The 17,067-nt window shown below is 37.8% G+C and overlaps 1 protein-coding gene across 1 annotated transcript in view; it reads left to right on the top strand.

Moving 5' to 3' along the window:
* Nucleotides 1-13,449: 13,449 nt before the first annotated feature.
* Nucleotides 13,450-17,067, top strand: part of LOC149168175 (proteasome subunit beta type-3-like) — a 121,822-nt gene continuing 118,204 nt past the window's right edge. The window contains exons 1-2 of the mRNA XM_089428145.1: nt 13,450-13,680; nt 16,784-16,875. Coding sequence (XP_089284271.1) covers nt 16,870-16,875 — 6 coding nt within the window. The 5' untranslated portion in view covers nt 13,450-13,680; nt 16,784-16,869. The remainder of the gene's footprint in view (nt 13,681-16,783; nt 16,876-17,067) is intronic.

The raw sequence follows: 17,067 nt of genomic DNA, 5'->3' as shown, positions 1-17,067 counted from the left end.
GTGGTTTTCGCCTCTGCAAAAGGAGCATCATCAGATCCCTTTCCTTTATTAGGAGCTTTAGATTTACAATCCCTTTTGAAGTGCCCTTCCTTTCCGCATTTCCAGCACACCACCTTTACAAGTTTTCCTGGAGATTTAGATCTCCCTCTAGATTTAGATCTCCCACTCGATGACTTATTTTTGTTTCTATTCTGGGACCGTCCTCGTACAGGCAAGGCATCACCATTCTGGCTCTCCATATTTTTCCGTCTCATCTCCTCCGTCAACAAGGATGAGACTATTTCATCAAACTGCAAAGCAGTTGCATTGCTACCTATTGCAATAACCAGACTATCCCACGAATCTGGTAGAGAACACAACAAACTGATGCACTTATCTTCATCTGAAATTTTAATATCAGCAGACGCTAACTGACTTACCACAGTATTAAATGCATTCAGATGCTTTGTCACCGAGTCTCCATCTTTCATCCTCAGGCTATACAATTTTTTCCGCAGGAACAATTTATTCACCAGAGACTTAGATTGGTACAAAGTCCCTAACTTGTCCCACAAAGCCTTCGTCGTAGCTTCCCCTGATACATTCAGCAATACTGAATCTGAGACACACAATCGTATTGTGCTCTTTGCCTTCCGATCCAACTTCTTCCATTCTTCATCGGTCACTCCCGTTGGTTTAGTACCTGGATCTACCGCGATCCACTGATCTTTATCCACCAACAGATCCTCCATCTTGAGTTTCCACAACTCAAAACTCTAACCATTAAACTTCTCGATCTCTATCTTTCCACTGCTCGCCATCTTCTTTCACCACCAGAATCAATCTCACAGATCTCCCACTGAACAGGGTCTACCACAGGCCCGAGCGAAACCCCTCAGCAACAAAGGCGTCCCCTTGAAGCCAAAACAGCTCTGATACCAAATGTAGGTTTTAACCTCGTACAGAAATTACCTGCATACGAATTCTAAATCACAGAAAAATAAACAATGCGAGAGCATAACACATAAAACACATATACACAGAGATTTTCCCCTGGATCCCAAAACCGAGACTACCAGCTTGATTTTTCATTATATTCCTTTCAATGTTACAATACATATTTATACATGCCGAAGCATCCAATACCATGGACCGAAAACCATCGCGTCCAAAACCATGGACCAAAAACCATAGGTAGGTTCACCCAACCTAATATAGGGTCCAAAAAAAATTTCCCCGGGGCGCTGCCCTGGACCCCGTAGAGGGGGGCTACCCGCCCCCCTCAAACCCCCTGTGACCCCCCCGCTGCACAATCAGCGCAACGAAGGGGGGGCGCCCTAACCCCCTGGTTCACTACGTGGGTTAGTCGTGGAAAGAATATAACACAACCCAACACAGATGCTGCTAATATTAGTTGCTGATGACTATCATAGTCTTGTCTTAGATATTTAGTCTCTATGTCATGTATTTCTTTTATTATCAAGGTCATGTAACGGCCTATGTTGGTTTCCCCACTATGTCTGGGATGGATGATCTAATGTTCTTGTTTTATCATGTGTAAACTTTTGGTGTATCCCCACTTGGTTGGGTGGATGAGTCAATATTGGTATATCCCCACTTGGTTGGGAAATGGATGTATGTATGAGTCTTTGATGATAGGAAGGTCATTTATGATGTATAAAGTCATGTTTCTTCTTGTAGAAAATCTTCTTGCAGACCTTGCCTATAGTCAGGGGGAGCATGGACAGCACAATAGAGCAGAGATTTCAACATGTACTTAGGGGGAGCATAACCCTTTGCCCTTGATGACAAAGGGGGAGAATGACTATGAGTGACTTGGGGTTGCCATCAAGTCCAAAGGGGGAGATTGTTGGCATTATGACACAGGTTTGGCACTATGACACAGGTGTTGTCCTTGATGGAAACTCACTCAAATGACAGATCACAGTTCAGGCTCTCAGAATGAAGGAAAAAGAGATATACACAGGTTTCGCTTAACCAAGTTGCGTATACACGCAGGGTCGACGATCAAAAGGCGCGTATACATATGCACGCACTTTCATGAAAGGAAAAGCATGTACATGTGGGAAAACTTATTTTTTGGTTCGTGGTACTTAAACCTTGGTATTTGGACCTATGGTTTTGGACCATGGTATCTCGTCCAAAGTGTTGAACCCAAGTATTGGGTCCATGGTATTCATTCTCTATGGTTTTGGACCATGGTATCTCGTCCAGAGTGTTGAACCCAGGTATTGGGTCTATGGTATTGATTCTCTATGGTTTTGGACCATGGTATTAAGTAAGGTCTAAAGACTATAAAAGGGGAAGGATATCATTAGGAAAAGGCATTCACTCACGCATTGAATATCTTATGAAGAGCAAGATCTTATGGTGCATAGCTAAATCTGAACCAAGGAGGAACCTGAGCGCTAGAAGAAGGATAAGTTCTATTGATGGGTCAAGATCTTAAGGCTTGAATAGTAGTATCTTTGTGTGATTTTGATCTGTTATATTTGGCGCATGACTTGATCTGATAATCTAGGTATCACTGATGTCTGAATAAGTGAAAAGGGTAAATTATCTTTTATAGATCTGTATGCAGGTTTGGCACAGAGGCGCGTATACACGCCGGTTCAGTAAGTCAAAACAACATATACGCTAGTTGGCCTTAATACAGAAGCGTATGCACGCAGGTTCTACATATTGAAGTAGCGTACGTTTCATGAAATATGTTTTAGCCACTTCTGTTTATTGCTGCAGTGTTCTAGGTTCAAGATTGATTTCTGGTTACTGTTAATGTATTCTAGTTACAACATTCAGAGAAGTAATTGTTTGATTCAGTTTTGATTGAAGCAAAGGAGATTGGTTGATGCAGATGCATTTGATGTTTGATTATTGTTATTGATGGATCCAGTCTGAAAATTTATGAAATGTGGTCCCTGGAAGAAAAGAGAAGGTTGTAGCCTTCTGTAGGTGAGCACCTACGTACTAGTACATCAGCTAGTACAAGAGCTAAGGGTTTGTAGCTCCTTTCTAGGAGAAGTTGGAGAACGAGAGAAGGTTGTAGCCTTCTGCAGGTAGAAGCCTGCGTACTGGTATAAGACTGCACCAATACAGAAATATTGTAAAAAGAAGTTTCTTATTAAAAAAAGGATAGAGACGAATTGCAGCAGGTGGTTTTCACCCACATTGGGTTTCCACCTTATATCTTGTGTCCATGTGTGCGTTGATCTGTTTTGTTTTACTGCAGCTGTTTACTGTTCTTATGGTTAATGATGTTCTAATGCACTGATTAAAGATCAACATTTAATGAATCATAAGTTTACTGATATACGCTGGTTGCTTTAGACACAGTAGCGTATATACGTAGTTTCCTATAACTGAAGTAGCGTATACAATTCTGATTGTGAAATGAAAAATAATTGATTTGATAATACTGATTCACCCCCCCTCTCAGTATTATTTCCAACAGGATGGTCTCTTGTTCTATGGATCATGCATTTATGTTCCTAAAACAAGTGGACTCAAGAGGGAACTCTTGAAGGAGTGTCATGACATGCCTTGGATTGGCCACCCAAGATAGTGGAGAACATTGACATTATTTGAGAGTGGATAATTTGGGGGAAACATGAGGCGAGATGTGGAGGAGTATGTACATACTTGCATTATATGCCAATATGATAAGTATGATACCAGATGATGGGAAGGATTATTACATCCTTTACTAGTTCTAGATAGACTTTGGGTGAGTGTCTCAATGGACTTCATCTCATAGTTGCCAATGGTGCAAGGGTATAATAAAATGCTAGTCATTGTAGACCAATTCTCTAAGTATGTCATCTTCATATTGACGAAGGTACCATGCTTTGCAGAGGAAACAACTGGAAATTTCTTCAAGAATGTGGTGAAGTATTGGGGTCTTCCATTGAGTATTATGTATGACAAAGATACAAGGTTTATATGGAAGTTTTGGATGTCATTGTTCAAACTTGTGGGGACGTAGTTGTTGCATAGTTCCAATTTTCATCTGCAGACAGATGGATCGTATCAACTCCCTATTGGAGGATTGCCTCAGACATTATGTGAGAGTCGATTGGGAGAACTGGACAGACTTGTTGGATGCAACTCAATTTAGCTACAACCTGCAGAACAGTTCTTCTACGAGATATATTCCATTCAAGTTGGTTAATGGGTAGATGCCTACTATCCGACATATGGTCATGCAGGGTTACCGCAAGAGGAGTCCTATGGCTTTAAAGTTCATGGAATAATGGCAGGAGATGTTGGAGATGGCTTGAGTGCACTTGTTAGATGCAATAAAGAGGATGAATAAATGGGAAAACATAAATAGGATGGATACAAAGTCTAGCGTGGGTATATGGTCTTCATCAAGATGATCAAGGAGTAGTTTCCACCATCTGTTGGGATGTCTAAATCACTGGTGAGGAGGTTTGAGGGGCCATTCCAAGTTATAGAGCAGATTGGTGATGTCGCATATAAGCTAGAGCTTCCTTTCCACTCAAGAGCCCGTCATCCAGTTGAAAAAGGGCAGGGTGGATAAATATGATCCAAGATGAGCGAAGCTACCACATGCTCCAGCCTTGATTATTAGTCATCTAGAGTTAGAGCTTGAGGAGATAGTGGGCTACCAGATTTTGAGAATTAAAAACAACAAGAAGGGAGAGTACTTCCTCAAATGGAAGGATGCTCTAGAAGAAGAGAATGTATGGGAGACCCATGAGTCACTTTGGAGATGGGGGAAGGAGTTGAGGGATTTTAGAGAAATCATCAATTGGTGTCCTAGGGTTGATGGGGACGGAAGCAAATCATGGTGGGGGAGGATGTTAAGCCCCAAGGCGTGCCCACATCTCATCCATGTGCCCAAACGTGCATGCAGGGTGCCTTGGTGAGGCGAAAATTCAAGAACAACACTGCCATCACACCATTTACGATGTTTATATCACAAATAATGCCATGTTAGAGAGTTGGGTGAGGGCATGCCAACTCGGGTGTCATAAAACATAAAGTTGGGGTTTCCTTGTATGGAGGGCATGCCACAAGGGCACAACATGACCAAGCGAGGTGCTCAACCATGCAGGTGGAGCGAGTTGGCCTAAACGAAGTTAGACCAAGCAAGGTAGTGGAATGAGTCGAGGGATTGAGGTCGTACATTGACTCGAACCGAAAGGAGTTAACGCATGGGTGAGCAAACACGAAAAGGAGAAGGCGAAGGGTCACGACTATAGAAGGAGCACAAGAAGTTGCATATAAGTATGCACAAAGGGAAAACCATAGAAGAATGAAGTCGAATGAAGTAATGTTGAAAGGTATAACTACTTTCGGTCTTCATAATTGTACCATCATGTATTTTATGTGAAAAGCAACAAAAAAAATAAAAATAAAATTATTATTTTTCTAGATAAGCATGTTCTTCATGCTTCTAGGGTTTTAAGTCAAAGAGTCAAAAGTACTATTTGGACATATTGTAAAGAAAAAGAAAAATAATGTATACAATATGTAATTTTGGGCCAAAACCCCTCTAGGTGCCAAGTAAACTTACATGACAAGTCAGCCCTGCCCCAACAACCATGATTGTTCACACCCTCTTGGTAAAATATAAATAGAAGGAACATGTAACTCATTTGGACACACATAACTTGAATGATTTGATCTGAAAATATGTCAAAGGAGATAGAGAAGACTAAGAGGGATGATGTTTGGAAGAAAATGATTTCTTCTTGAGTTGGAAGGTGTGGAAGCTGCCTTGGTACATCTCTTGTTGTTGGTCTCTTACTGATGGATATGCTGGAAGGAAGGAGGGTTTGACTTGGCATCTAGAGGGGGAAGTTTTATGTGGTCATAGGTCTCAGATATCTCACTTTGATATGATTTTATAAGAAAAGAATTTTCCAGGTTTTCCCCTTGGAGGAGTTTTGCCCTGGCTTGGAGCCTAAATCTCATGTTCTTCTTGTTTATGTGATCTTCATGTTTATATTTTGGTAATTGTTTGATGAAAGAATTTGAATAAATAAATAAGAAGCTAATAGAATTCACAAGCAAGTACTAAAGAAAAGAGAAATCTAATGAAAATTGTAAGCCTCTTGATTCATCAACATGGTATAAAAGCTTTGGTTTGGTAAAAAAAGGCCTGAAGATCACGAATATTACTATGAAGTGAATAAAATTATGGGCTCAACTTTTGTGTGGTTTTGAGACAACTCATAAACCTGCAACTCTGATGATCCTCTAAAGGACTTCGGGTCTTTGACAAGACTACTTTATTGATTATGATACATCTGATGCAAAATTTCGATATACCTTAGACAATTGACTCTCATATCTCAGTGAATGGTTAATGATATAATTGTGTTTCTTAAAGATAATCGTGCTCTTGTAGCTCATACACCGTGAACTGAAGAAGCTTGCATCATGGCTCATCTCCTCAATAGCTTGTTGTCTCTTTGAAGCACGATTTTGAAACTCGCATCAAGTGGCCAACCACTAAGGTTTGTAATTACAATGATCTTCATGTTTATGTTTTGGTAATGTTTGATGAAAGAAACAAAATAAATAAATAAGAAGCTAACCTAATTCACAAGCAATTACTAAACCAAAGAGAAATCTAATGAAAACTGTAAGCGTTCTAATTTCTCAACAAGTAGAAGCAAGAAATGTGAAGAACATGTCTAAAGATGGGAAGCAGTGCTTCGGCATGTCTAAAATAGGGTAGGCCCCTGAGTGAGCTGAGAGAAAACTCAACCGAAGTGAGCCACGGATAGGTGAAAGTGACCCAATAGGGTGGAAGACTCGGGTGAAAAAGTTTTCTTGGTTATTTTGGGTTTTGGCTTTGCTAATGTACTAGGACCAAGCCATTGTCTTGGGTCCCTTTGTAAACATTTGACATTAATATAAAGAGAGGGTCTAAGGGTTGTTCCCATATTTATGTGTATGGTGTATCCGTGGATGAACTATTGTTGCAATTTAATCATGCTATGTGATAAATGTGACAATATGTTTACTTTTCTATATTTATGATTCCACAATATAATAATATAGAAGTTGACAAGAGTAACATATTGTGAGGCATAGTTTTAGTGGAATAACACCATGCTACACTAGGGAGTTGTGAAACATGCCAGTGTCATATGCTCGAGGGGTCACAGCGCACCGAGCAAGCCTTGTAACTGTGTAGAGCCCCCTGGGTCATGACACTTGTGAATCTATCAAGCTAAGAAAGAACTTACTCTAAGTCTAAGAGAAGTAATTGCAGGTGGTGGAGAACATTAACTAAGGTAATGCCATAAAGCCCATAAAATTGCTAAGGGGTGGATCATGTTGATAAATATACTAGAGAATCTCAAGTCCATAATTAGTAGAAGATGGGACGTTGGGGGCTGTAGTGTGAAGCGTGCATCATTCATCATGAGCATACAGACTAGATTTGTGGCTATGAGTGCCCACCTGAAAATATGAACTTGCATGCCTGGAACTGATACCATGGAAAGGATATATAAGGTAAGAGGGTATCATGTTAGGCCCTCTTCGTGAGGGAGATGTTGATGTCCTCACCTTCCACGACCCTCCTATTGGAAAATCAGAAAGGCAGAAAGTTTTTCTTATCTTTAATAATTACTTGTGATATTATTAAATTCTTATTAACTTCTTTATGTCTTCTTTAACTTCTAATCATCAAGCAAATACCAAAACCATAAACATGAAGATCAAGGACACAAGATGTAGGCTCTCAGCCATGGAAAAACCCCTCTCCTAAGGGAAAACCCAAAAACTTCTTCTCTTCTTTCATGAACCAAATCAAATGAGACAACTAAGACCTAAGACCAAGACAAATAACCTCCTCCAATCCACCAAGTCAGCCTCCCAAGACATTTGACCAAACTCCAAAAGTCAACTTAAGTCAAAGTGCTTCAATATTGCATCAAGATTAGATTTTAGCCCTACTACATCACTTGCAACTCCTTCCTTCATGCATCTTTGGAATCTCGCATGCGTGCATGAACAAGAGAGAATTTTCAGCTTCTTTTGCTAGACAAATGTCTCCTTCTCCTTCATTATGTTTTCTCCTTCACTTCTAAGTTTCTTCGCATCCTTTTTTTTTCTTTCTTCTCTTCGAAATGCAGATCGAACTTGTCTTCAATTTGTGCTTCAAATAGGTCAAATTCTCTTCTATTTATTATAATGGTTCGAAGCTCCTATTGAGGACGACTTGAAGATGGGCAAACCGACCTGGTAGAGGAGGGTTTAAATGACCAATGTACATAAAAATAGTTTTCTTTCTTAACACACAAAGCCCAAGAAGGGTCCATTACATGATGACAAGGACTAAGACTCATGACATAAACCCTAGAAGCCTTTAATGGAGGCTTTGACCTAGAAACAAAAAAACAAAGCATGAAACCCATGCTTATAAATAATTTTTCATTTACAAATAATTTTCTTTTTCTTTTCTTTTGACAAATACATTACATCATGACTCAAATACAATTATGAAGACCGATACTAATTACATTTCTCAACACCTCATAATGCCCCTTCTCACTCTATGTGACGGATATGGAACCATTTCGATGGGACCTTATTTTATATAAAATATTAGGGATTAATATTTATATTTTACTAGTTTTGTTGTATAAATTATAAAAAAATTAATCAATTTAAAATGAATATTTACCAAAATATATAATTTTTATTCATTTATTTTTAATTAAATGAATATTATAGAATATTGATTAAATGTGTATGCTTTTTCTTTGGAAAATAATGATGATTTGTATGTGATTAAAAGACCACTTCAAATTTATCTATACAACCTCAATACATTCTTATTCTATACAAAGCTAGGCACACTAAAATGGACAATATAAAATTTTCAAACATGTGAAAATCTTAAAATGACAACATTTCTTGCTTCAAAACTTGTGAGTGTAGAGTCCTATAAGCTATCCTAAAAACAAAAGGCAAAAGCAAAACATAATTTAATTGAAATTGCAAAAAATAAGTTTAATTAAATGCGACCTTTACCTCCACCTGGAATTCTCCCATTATCTCATCACTAATAAAGATTTTTGGAAGCATATCCATCCAAGGAAGGTTCACATGAATAAAAGGCACTATGTCTCGAAGAGAGGAGAAATCAACATCAAATTCATTCATACTCATCCCAAGGATGGTGACAGGGCTTTTAGGCTCTTTCTTCCAATTTTGCAAGGCTAAAATATTCTTAGCTACACCTATAGGCGATCCTTTACCTTATCGGCTTAAATGAACTTGGGCTTGATCTAGGATCATAAGGATTTCGCTTGCATAGAAGCTACATCCATGCTAGCCTTCATCCTTGCAATTTCAAGCGAACACACATTCATGCATTGATGAAACTCTTGCACATATTCTATACTAGTCAAATAATAAGCACACTAATCCATGATGTTTGTAGGTAACAATGGCAAACTTAAGCAAGGGTAGCAAAGAGCCTAGGGGCTAACAAAAATGACCTTAAGAGCCTCACATTATAATCATCATAAGAAATGGCTAAGAGTATTCTAGTATAAAGTTGTGAGGAGAGGTAGATGAGAATTCTTAAACAAAATCACTTGATAAATGTCAAATTGAATGCTGAGCGCATGTGAAGTGTTCAACATTCATCTTGGGGAGTAAAATGGGATTGCAAGCCAAGCTTACGATAAACGCCCTACTTGAATCACAAGGATAAATGTATAATGTCCTAAGACCCTAACAAAACGATTTATAAAAGATAATATCAAGTTAATATGGTTACATTATTACCGAGGCCCACTTAATGTTCTTAAGATATATATGGTTAATTCTTGTAGAGAATCGCTCTTTTCACACTAAACCTTTTTCTCACAATGCTATTTAATACAATCATTCAATTAGAGATATGAACGTGCTTTCTTCATCCTCCAAGCGTACCTACAGCTATCCTTAAATTTAAGTGCTCGTTTACTTTCCATTTCATTTGTCTCAAAGTTAAATTTACTCTTAAAATATCCATTAAAATTATAAACTAAGAAGAGAGAAAGGGCGTGTGCTCATATGACTATTCACAAGTGTTCACCATTCGATCAATCAAATCTAAACACACTTAAATTTTATTCCACATCCTTTTCTCTAAACATTCTTTTAGGAAAAAATAAAGAAGAAATAAATTATTTTAACATCCACGAAGCTAAAGACAGTTTATGAGACAAATTGCTTTTTCATATGCTTGATGTATTCGCCCCTTTTCTGTGAAGTTTCAAAATAAATGCTCCCAGCTTCTCGACAAATCCCTCGCTAAATAGATTATCCCAAGAGCTAGCTGCTAGCATATCTGTATTACTTTCCTTGTTGTCTTTGAAGGCCTCACATTCTAAAATGAAATGTTTTTCTGTTTCCACTTTTCCGGAAGAACAAAAAATGCATACTCTTTCCAAGAGATATTGGCCTCTATGTATGCTTTTGGTTGATGACTATGAGTGAGATTAAACACTTCAATATAGTAATTTTTCTTTCTTCCTAGCTCCTTATCCCAAGTACGCTTGTGGAACTTTTCCATAACAAAAGCTTTTATCTCTTTGCCATTTATGGGACACGCGTTCAAGCAAATACCCCATTTACTAAACCATTTGTTATTTTGTTGCATCCAAGTTTTTTTGCTCTTGCACAATCTATCATTAAAGACAACCTTAGGCCATCTACCCTCTTTCATTTGCTCAATTTTTTTTAAATACCTTATGACTCACACCATAGCAATTGCTTCAATAGGTGCAGTCCCTGTTTCACTTAACAAGATAGCATAAGGAACTGCACTTTTAATCTTAAATTTGTTTGTAATCAAACGTTTCTAAATTTTCTTAGTTTGTCTCCACTGCATGTCGGATGTACTACTGGCCCATAGTTCACAAACATAGAGAATCACCAGAATCACTAGAAGCCCAAAAAGAGTTTGAGTGGTTTTCCAGTCCCATAACTCTACCTCTCTACACCTATTTTGAAAAGTACAAAATGCTTTCCAATCCCCCAAAGTTATTTTCTTTCTACAACCATTCCAACTTAGATTTTTGCTGAAGTCAATTCCGAGGTATTTGTAATCTGCAACTTCTTCCAGAATGTTGCCTTCAAAGTATAACTTATGCTAGTTATGTTTTATTTTCTTATAGAAAACCACTACTTTCGTGTTGCTGATATTGACTTGCATCCCCACACTTCTACAAAAATGCTCAAGTGATAGTAAGTGCTCTTGCAAACCAAGAGTTGATTTAGCAATCAGAATAATGTCATCTGCATACAAAAGAAGCCTTATAACAAACTTGCCTAAATAGATACCATCACCCCCTTGCGACTTTAACCACTCCTCAAGCTTGACCCCGATATCGCTTCTAAAACTTTCAGAAATACATGTTGAAGTTCTAATTTTAACTTTCACCTCTTCATACAGCCTATGCACAACTGCTCTCAAATGTTTAGGAACCCCAAGTTCCTCCATTTTGTGCCAAAGCTTATCCCTAGGAACCGAGTCAAACACTTTTCTAAAATCAACAAAGCAACAAAATACTTCTTCCTTTTTCTCCCAAACTTTTTCAATGATATGCCTTAAATTTATACAATGATCAACTATGGAATGTTTAGGTCTAAAACCTACTTTCCCTTTAGCATGCTTATCTCTTTCTTCTGCCCACTTGCTAATTTTGTTTTCTAGCATGCTTCCAAATAGCTTTGCAAACAAATGGTTTATCATGATGGTCATATGACTGGAGGGGTCATTGATGTCACAACTTTTGAAAAGAGGTATTGCCAGACTAGTAATCCAATCTATGAGGAGCCCTTGTTGTATGATGTTGTTGAAGATTTTTGTAATGTGAGGTGCAAGAATCTTTGAGCCCCACTTTAGATATTATGCTTGGAGTTCAGCTAAGTCTTTTGCTTTTCCAACACCCAACTTCTTGATGCCCATCTCTACCTCTTGTACCGTGAAGAGTTCAGTATCAGTGTTGACCAAGGGGGAGGATCAAACTCGGGAACCTGGTCATAGAGTTGTCTTGCTTAGTCAAACCATTTAGACGCTGTAATATTATTTCCAATTTGCATCTTTTTTTGGATGGAGTTCCTTCCAAAATAATTTGGGATTATTTTTCCCAAGGAAGATTAGTTCTTCCTTCCTTGAAACCATGAAATCAACCTTTCTCTTGCTTAATAATTGCTTGTAAGCTTTGAGCTTTATGTTATCCTTGTTTGACTCTTTCCACATTCTCCTTGCCTTTTGCATTCCTCGTCAAACCAAGCATTAACTCGAAAGCAATTTGCTTCAGACTTCTTAATTTTTGTTCTTTTACACTTTGCAAGTGCGCATTGAATTAAATGTGTTGATTCATGACTATGAAGGCTGTGAATTGTAATTTTCTCCTTCTCGAAGAGCCTCTCTAGCATCATTTTGAAGGTATTACAATTTTCTGGGGTCAAAAGAATTTTGCCTTGTGGGAGATTTTGTTGGACATGCTGAATTTTTGACTCTAATTATTTTTTTCCAATCCAAGAGAAACATAAATAAGTTGGCTTGTGATATGATTTCAAGTCCCACAGTTGATCTCCAAAGAAAACTTCCTCCATTTTCTCACACAAACCATGCGAGCAAATTACATAATCTACCACACTTGCTCCATTGCAAGTATTGCAAATGAAATTACCGAACTTTGCCCATCTAGTCAAGCCATTACAAATGACTAAATCAAAGGCCCCACATAGAGTAAGCAATTGTTCACCAAAGAGATTGCAACCCTTGTCCTCTGAAATTCTTTCCCATTGATGATTATTTTATTCTGTAAGCCAATTAGGGTCACAATCATCTTTACAACAAAGAATGCTAGCTTGCTCACTCGCAGTCCTAGCATTGAAATCGCTCACTATAAGGACTTCACCTAGCTGCGAATATGTTGCAATATCCGCTTTTAAGGCTGCAAATGGATCTTTGTGGTCAAACCCTCTACCTTTGTATATTTTTGAAACTTGTGGTGCAAAATAGCATACTGCAATTCCGATGTGGTTCCCATTTTCTAATATTTTAGACCAAATGAATTGTTTATTTGAGTGTTCTTTTTCTAACTGAATGAGACAACCTTCTTTCTCGCTTACTAAAACCATGATACCCTGTACCCTTTGCCATTCCCTACTACCTTGTTCCACACTACCATCTTCGAATATTCTAACATATTTTATCAAATCACATTTTATCCTAACACATTTGAAAATATATTTTATTTATTTCCCATCTTCGGGATGAATATTTTGATAACTAAAAAAAATTGCCATGAAAAAAAAAATATGGTTGACGGTAACTAAGAAAACAATCAAAAGAAAGTTGCAATATAGATCCCAATTGTTTCGCATTAAAGTACTCTGAAATCAATATGAGCTATAAGCTTTCTTGTTAAGGAAGTTTGATTGTCCATGTTATAAAAGGCTTTGTATGCAAAAGCCTTGCGAATCACGATATTATTTTCGAGCTTACATTATAATATTATCATAAATGGTAAAGTAATACCCTTTCTGGTCACAGCGAAAGCATTTTACACAGGCCAGAGAGGTCCGAACCAGGGTTTTATTTACCTTCTGAATAGTGCAACACAACAAGACTAACCGATGGCATCTAGCAGCAGAAATTTGCAGTAACAGGCGCAGAAGGACAAGGTCGGCTCCCCATTTCTATGTTTACACATTCCCAGCTGAGCTCTTCTAGATTGCAGTTTGCTTTCTCAATGTGCACATGTCATTGTATTTCTTTGGAATCGCATTGTTTTTTAATCTGGACAATAATGTTGGGTAGAACGTATTTCCATGTTGGATTGAAAGCAGATGAAAAATTTAGAACTCTACTTATTCACTGAATTTTGTCCTAGAAAACCTCCACATTTCAACCTGTAAGTCGTTGCATTAGTATTCCAAAAGTCTGAGCTTAGGGTGCCGTAGGAACTCTACTTTTGGTCCTGTAAATTAAACCTGCCACCAGCCTTTGATAACCGACCTTCTTAAACTCTACCTCTAATTGTAGTTAAGACGTATAATCTTGTTTCCGGTGAAATCTGTGAAACACCCACATACCCACCTCACTTCTCTTTTATTTCTGTTTCCAATTTGAGAGGCTTCTAAACTCCAGAGAAGATCTGTTCTACAAGCGGGTTAAATTTGGCTCAGAGCCGTTATCAAGGGGTATTTATTTCGTCAAAGTCACCCAGGACTTGCCCTGGCATCATATGAATGGAAGAAGACTGTGTTAGCACTTGGAATGAACCTGCTGGGTTGTGAATCTGGCTCATCATTGCTGCAAGCTTTCCAACTTGTGCTAAACCACAGCCCGACGGGCTCCTAGTTATGCTTTATTACACTCCTAGGTATATTTTGTTACATGTTTTTGATGTTAATTTTTTTTTTCTTAAACGCTTTCCGGAAGGCAATACAAGCACAAAATAGATTTTTTGAAAATGGCATTTGAAAAAATAAGCAGAACAGGATGACATCTGTCCAGAAAAGCACAATCTATTTTTCAAATTCAAAATAAGTTGCTGCATATTATCATTCTCATATCCCTCTTTAAAACCATTTGCTTGTATACCTGATTTATTTCATTGTTATCTACTTGCTGACATTCTAAACAACGGAGTCTAGGTTTTGGCACTTTACGGGATTTTTGGTTTTCGGTTATGTTTTCTAGCTTTAGAGAACACACGGCATCATTCTCTGTAGCCTGGATTGCATAGAAGTTCATGGTTATTTTGCTCTGGTTTATAGTGAAACTTTATGCGTTGGCTTTCAGTTCCATCCTTATGTCGCATACCCTTAGGTTGATTCCTAGCCTGTTTATTTGCTTGCCTCTTGAAATCTGTGAAGTTGATTAAATTGGACAATTAATCCCATTGGACATTCATTTTGCTCATTGTCTCTGAGTAGCCCTTCCTAGTTCTTAAAACCTTGTGGAATTATATGCTTAGAGTCAAACCGTATGAAGACATAGCTTCCTCGATATGACTGGGGCAGTTAAGGACCCCAGACCTCCCAAACTAAGAAGAATTAAAGCTCTAGATGATTTCTGCCTGATATGTGTCAAGATCCCCCCTACATGTTACTCTGGAGTCTGGAGCAAGAATTTTCTAGAAACTGGCTGGCTTGGCATCCAGGCTATTGTACTGTGTTTGGAATTTCTTGACCGGATGACAATGTCACTATGTGGCATTCCATATAGTGAACCTGTGTTCTAGAATGCCACTTTCTGGCTCTAACTGCATTTCTTATGCACCGATATGTATTCCCTTGGGTCAAATCCGTGGACGACTACCATAGTAGTGGGTTGATTCCTCCGATACCCAAGACATCTACTATTTCTCATTTCACCTGTATTCACTCGTTAATTTGTCTTTATTTCTCTTTGCGCTCATTTTGTGGCCAATCTTCCTTCAGATGGGATTTCTTTGAATATCCATAAAGCTAGGATTTTATTTGAGGGTTTACTCATTTCATATAAATAAAATATGTTTACCTATTTTGTTATAACTTACAATTTGGCATATCTTGTCTTCCTTATAACCTTAAAAAATAGTGGTGTTTCAACTTATAACGTCAAATTCATAACCTGTGAGAGTAATCCTATCATATTTAAGGTTTGTTTACATAAATATGGTTGGGTCGTAAAATCCTAGTGTCCACCACATGCCTTTCCCACCCACACTCAGAAACCCTACCTCAATAAATTTCTGAGCTCAAATTCTGTTATATTTTTGCTGGCGTTTGTAATGAGAATTGTAGGTAACCTGTGGAATGGAACTTTGAGTTTCCCAATGAATATTGACTTTGTGCATATTGCTGAATTGATTGTAGCTTGTCCATAATCTATTGGGGTAGTGTAGTAATGGAACTTTGAGTTCCCCAATGAATATTGAATTTGTGCATATTGCTGAATTGATCATAGTTTGTACAGAATCTATTGGGGTAGTGGTAGCTAGATAGGCATTATGGACCGTGTGGACACAAATGGGAACAAAGATGCTTTGTCATAGTGAATTGTTCTTTACATACTTATAAGGAATGGGTCATGACCATTCTTTGAAAATGGACTGGGAATAAATATGTGTAATATCTGGAGTCATGACCATTCTTTGAAAATGGACTGGGAATAAATATGTGTAATATCTTGACATTTAAACAATTGAAATCCAGATCCAGGGCTGTGGGCCGCTGCAATACCATTAGGATTGATCCAGAAACTTAGGAACTGTCACCTGCAAGAACACACACATTGGATGCCTATCGTTGAAACTTGAAACTAATCAGGCACAATGCGGATGTAATCATTGATGAGATCATTTTGGATATAGAACTCAAACATCAGTTCTGTCAATTAAGGCAAAATAAAATCTACGCTCATGGATAAAAATGGATGAATAAGATCAAGTTCTCAATGATGGCCAAGTTTAGCTTTACATCTTTATAGCCAGAAAAATCTATTCCATTTTGGAGTGTGGAAATTGTGATGGAAAACAGACTTCAGAAGATTTTAGTGGATACAACAATCTTTTTTCAGTCTTATCGGCTATCTGTCCTGTAAAATAGAGGTGGATTCTCTGTCTTTCTAGTAGACTGGTGAGAATAGCTTGGGTGTTTACAGCCCGAAACATCAGAAAATCATTATTATCTCATGGAAGGCACTTGGTTTTCATGCTATACTTGTATGTTGCATGCCTGTAGGGCTCTTATTCCATAAAGTTTGTTTTTCTCACATCTGTTGTGTTTTTTTCTTCAGAATAACTTCATTAATATACAAAGAAACCTAGCTGCAGCTTGGGGAGACGACTCAGTTCTCTACACCTCCTAACATCTGTCTCAGCAATGTCGGTAAGCTATCAGCTTAGAAAAAACAAAAGTTTTCACCAAATTTGGAGTTATTAACGTTTGGGGTCATGGATTTTTGAATGGTTAAAATATTATTGTTTATAACATTGATGCCATCCGTAGTTGGAAATTTAGATTAATTCAGTAATCTTGTTTTGTTCTGGGACATGCATTCTTGGTTTAATTTTTATGGTT

The sequence above is a fragment of the Pinus tabuliformis genome, chromosome 4_2, assembly GCF_031772625.1.
Source record: "Pinus tabuliformis cultivar Carrire ecotype Pingquan chromosome 4_2, CPIR1, whole genome shotgun sequence".
Lineage (NCBI taxonomy): Eukaryota > Viridiplantae > Streptophyta > Pinopsida > Pinales > Pinaceae > Pinus > Pinus tabuliformis.
The sequence above is the reverse complement of the archived record's forward strand: the minus strand, read 5'-3'. Positions and strand labels throughout refer to the sequence as shown.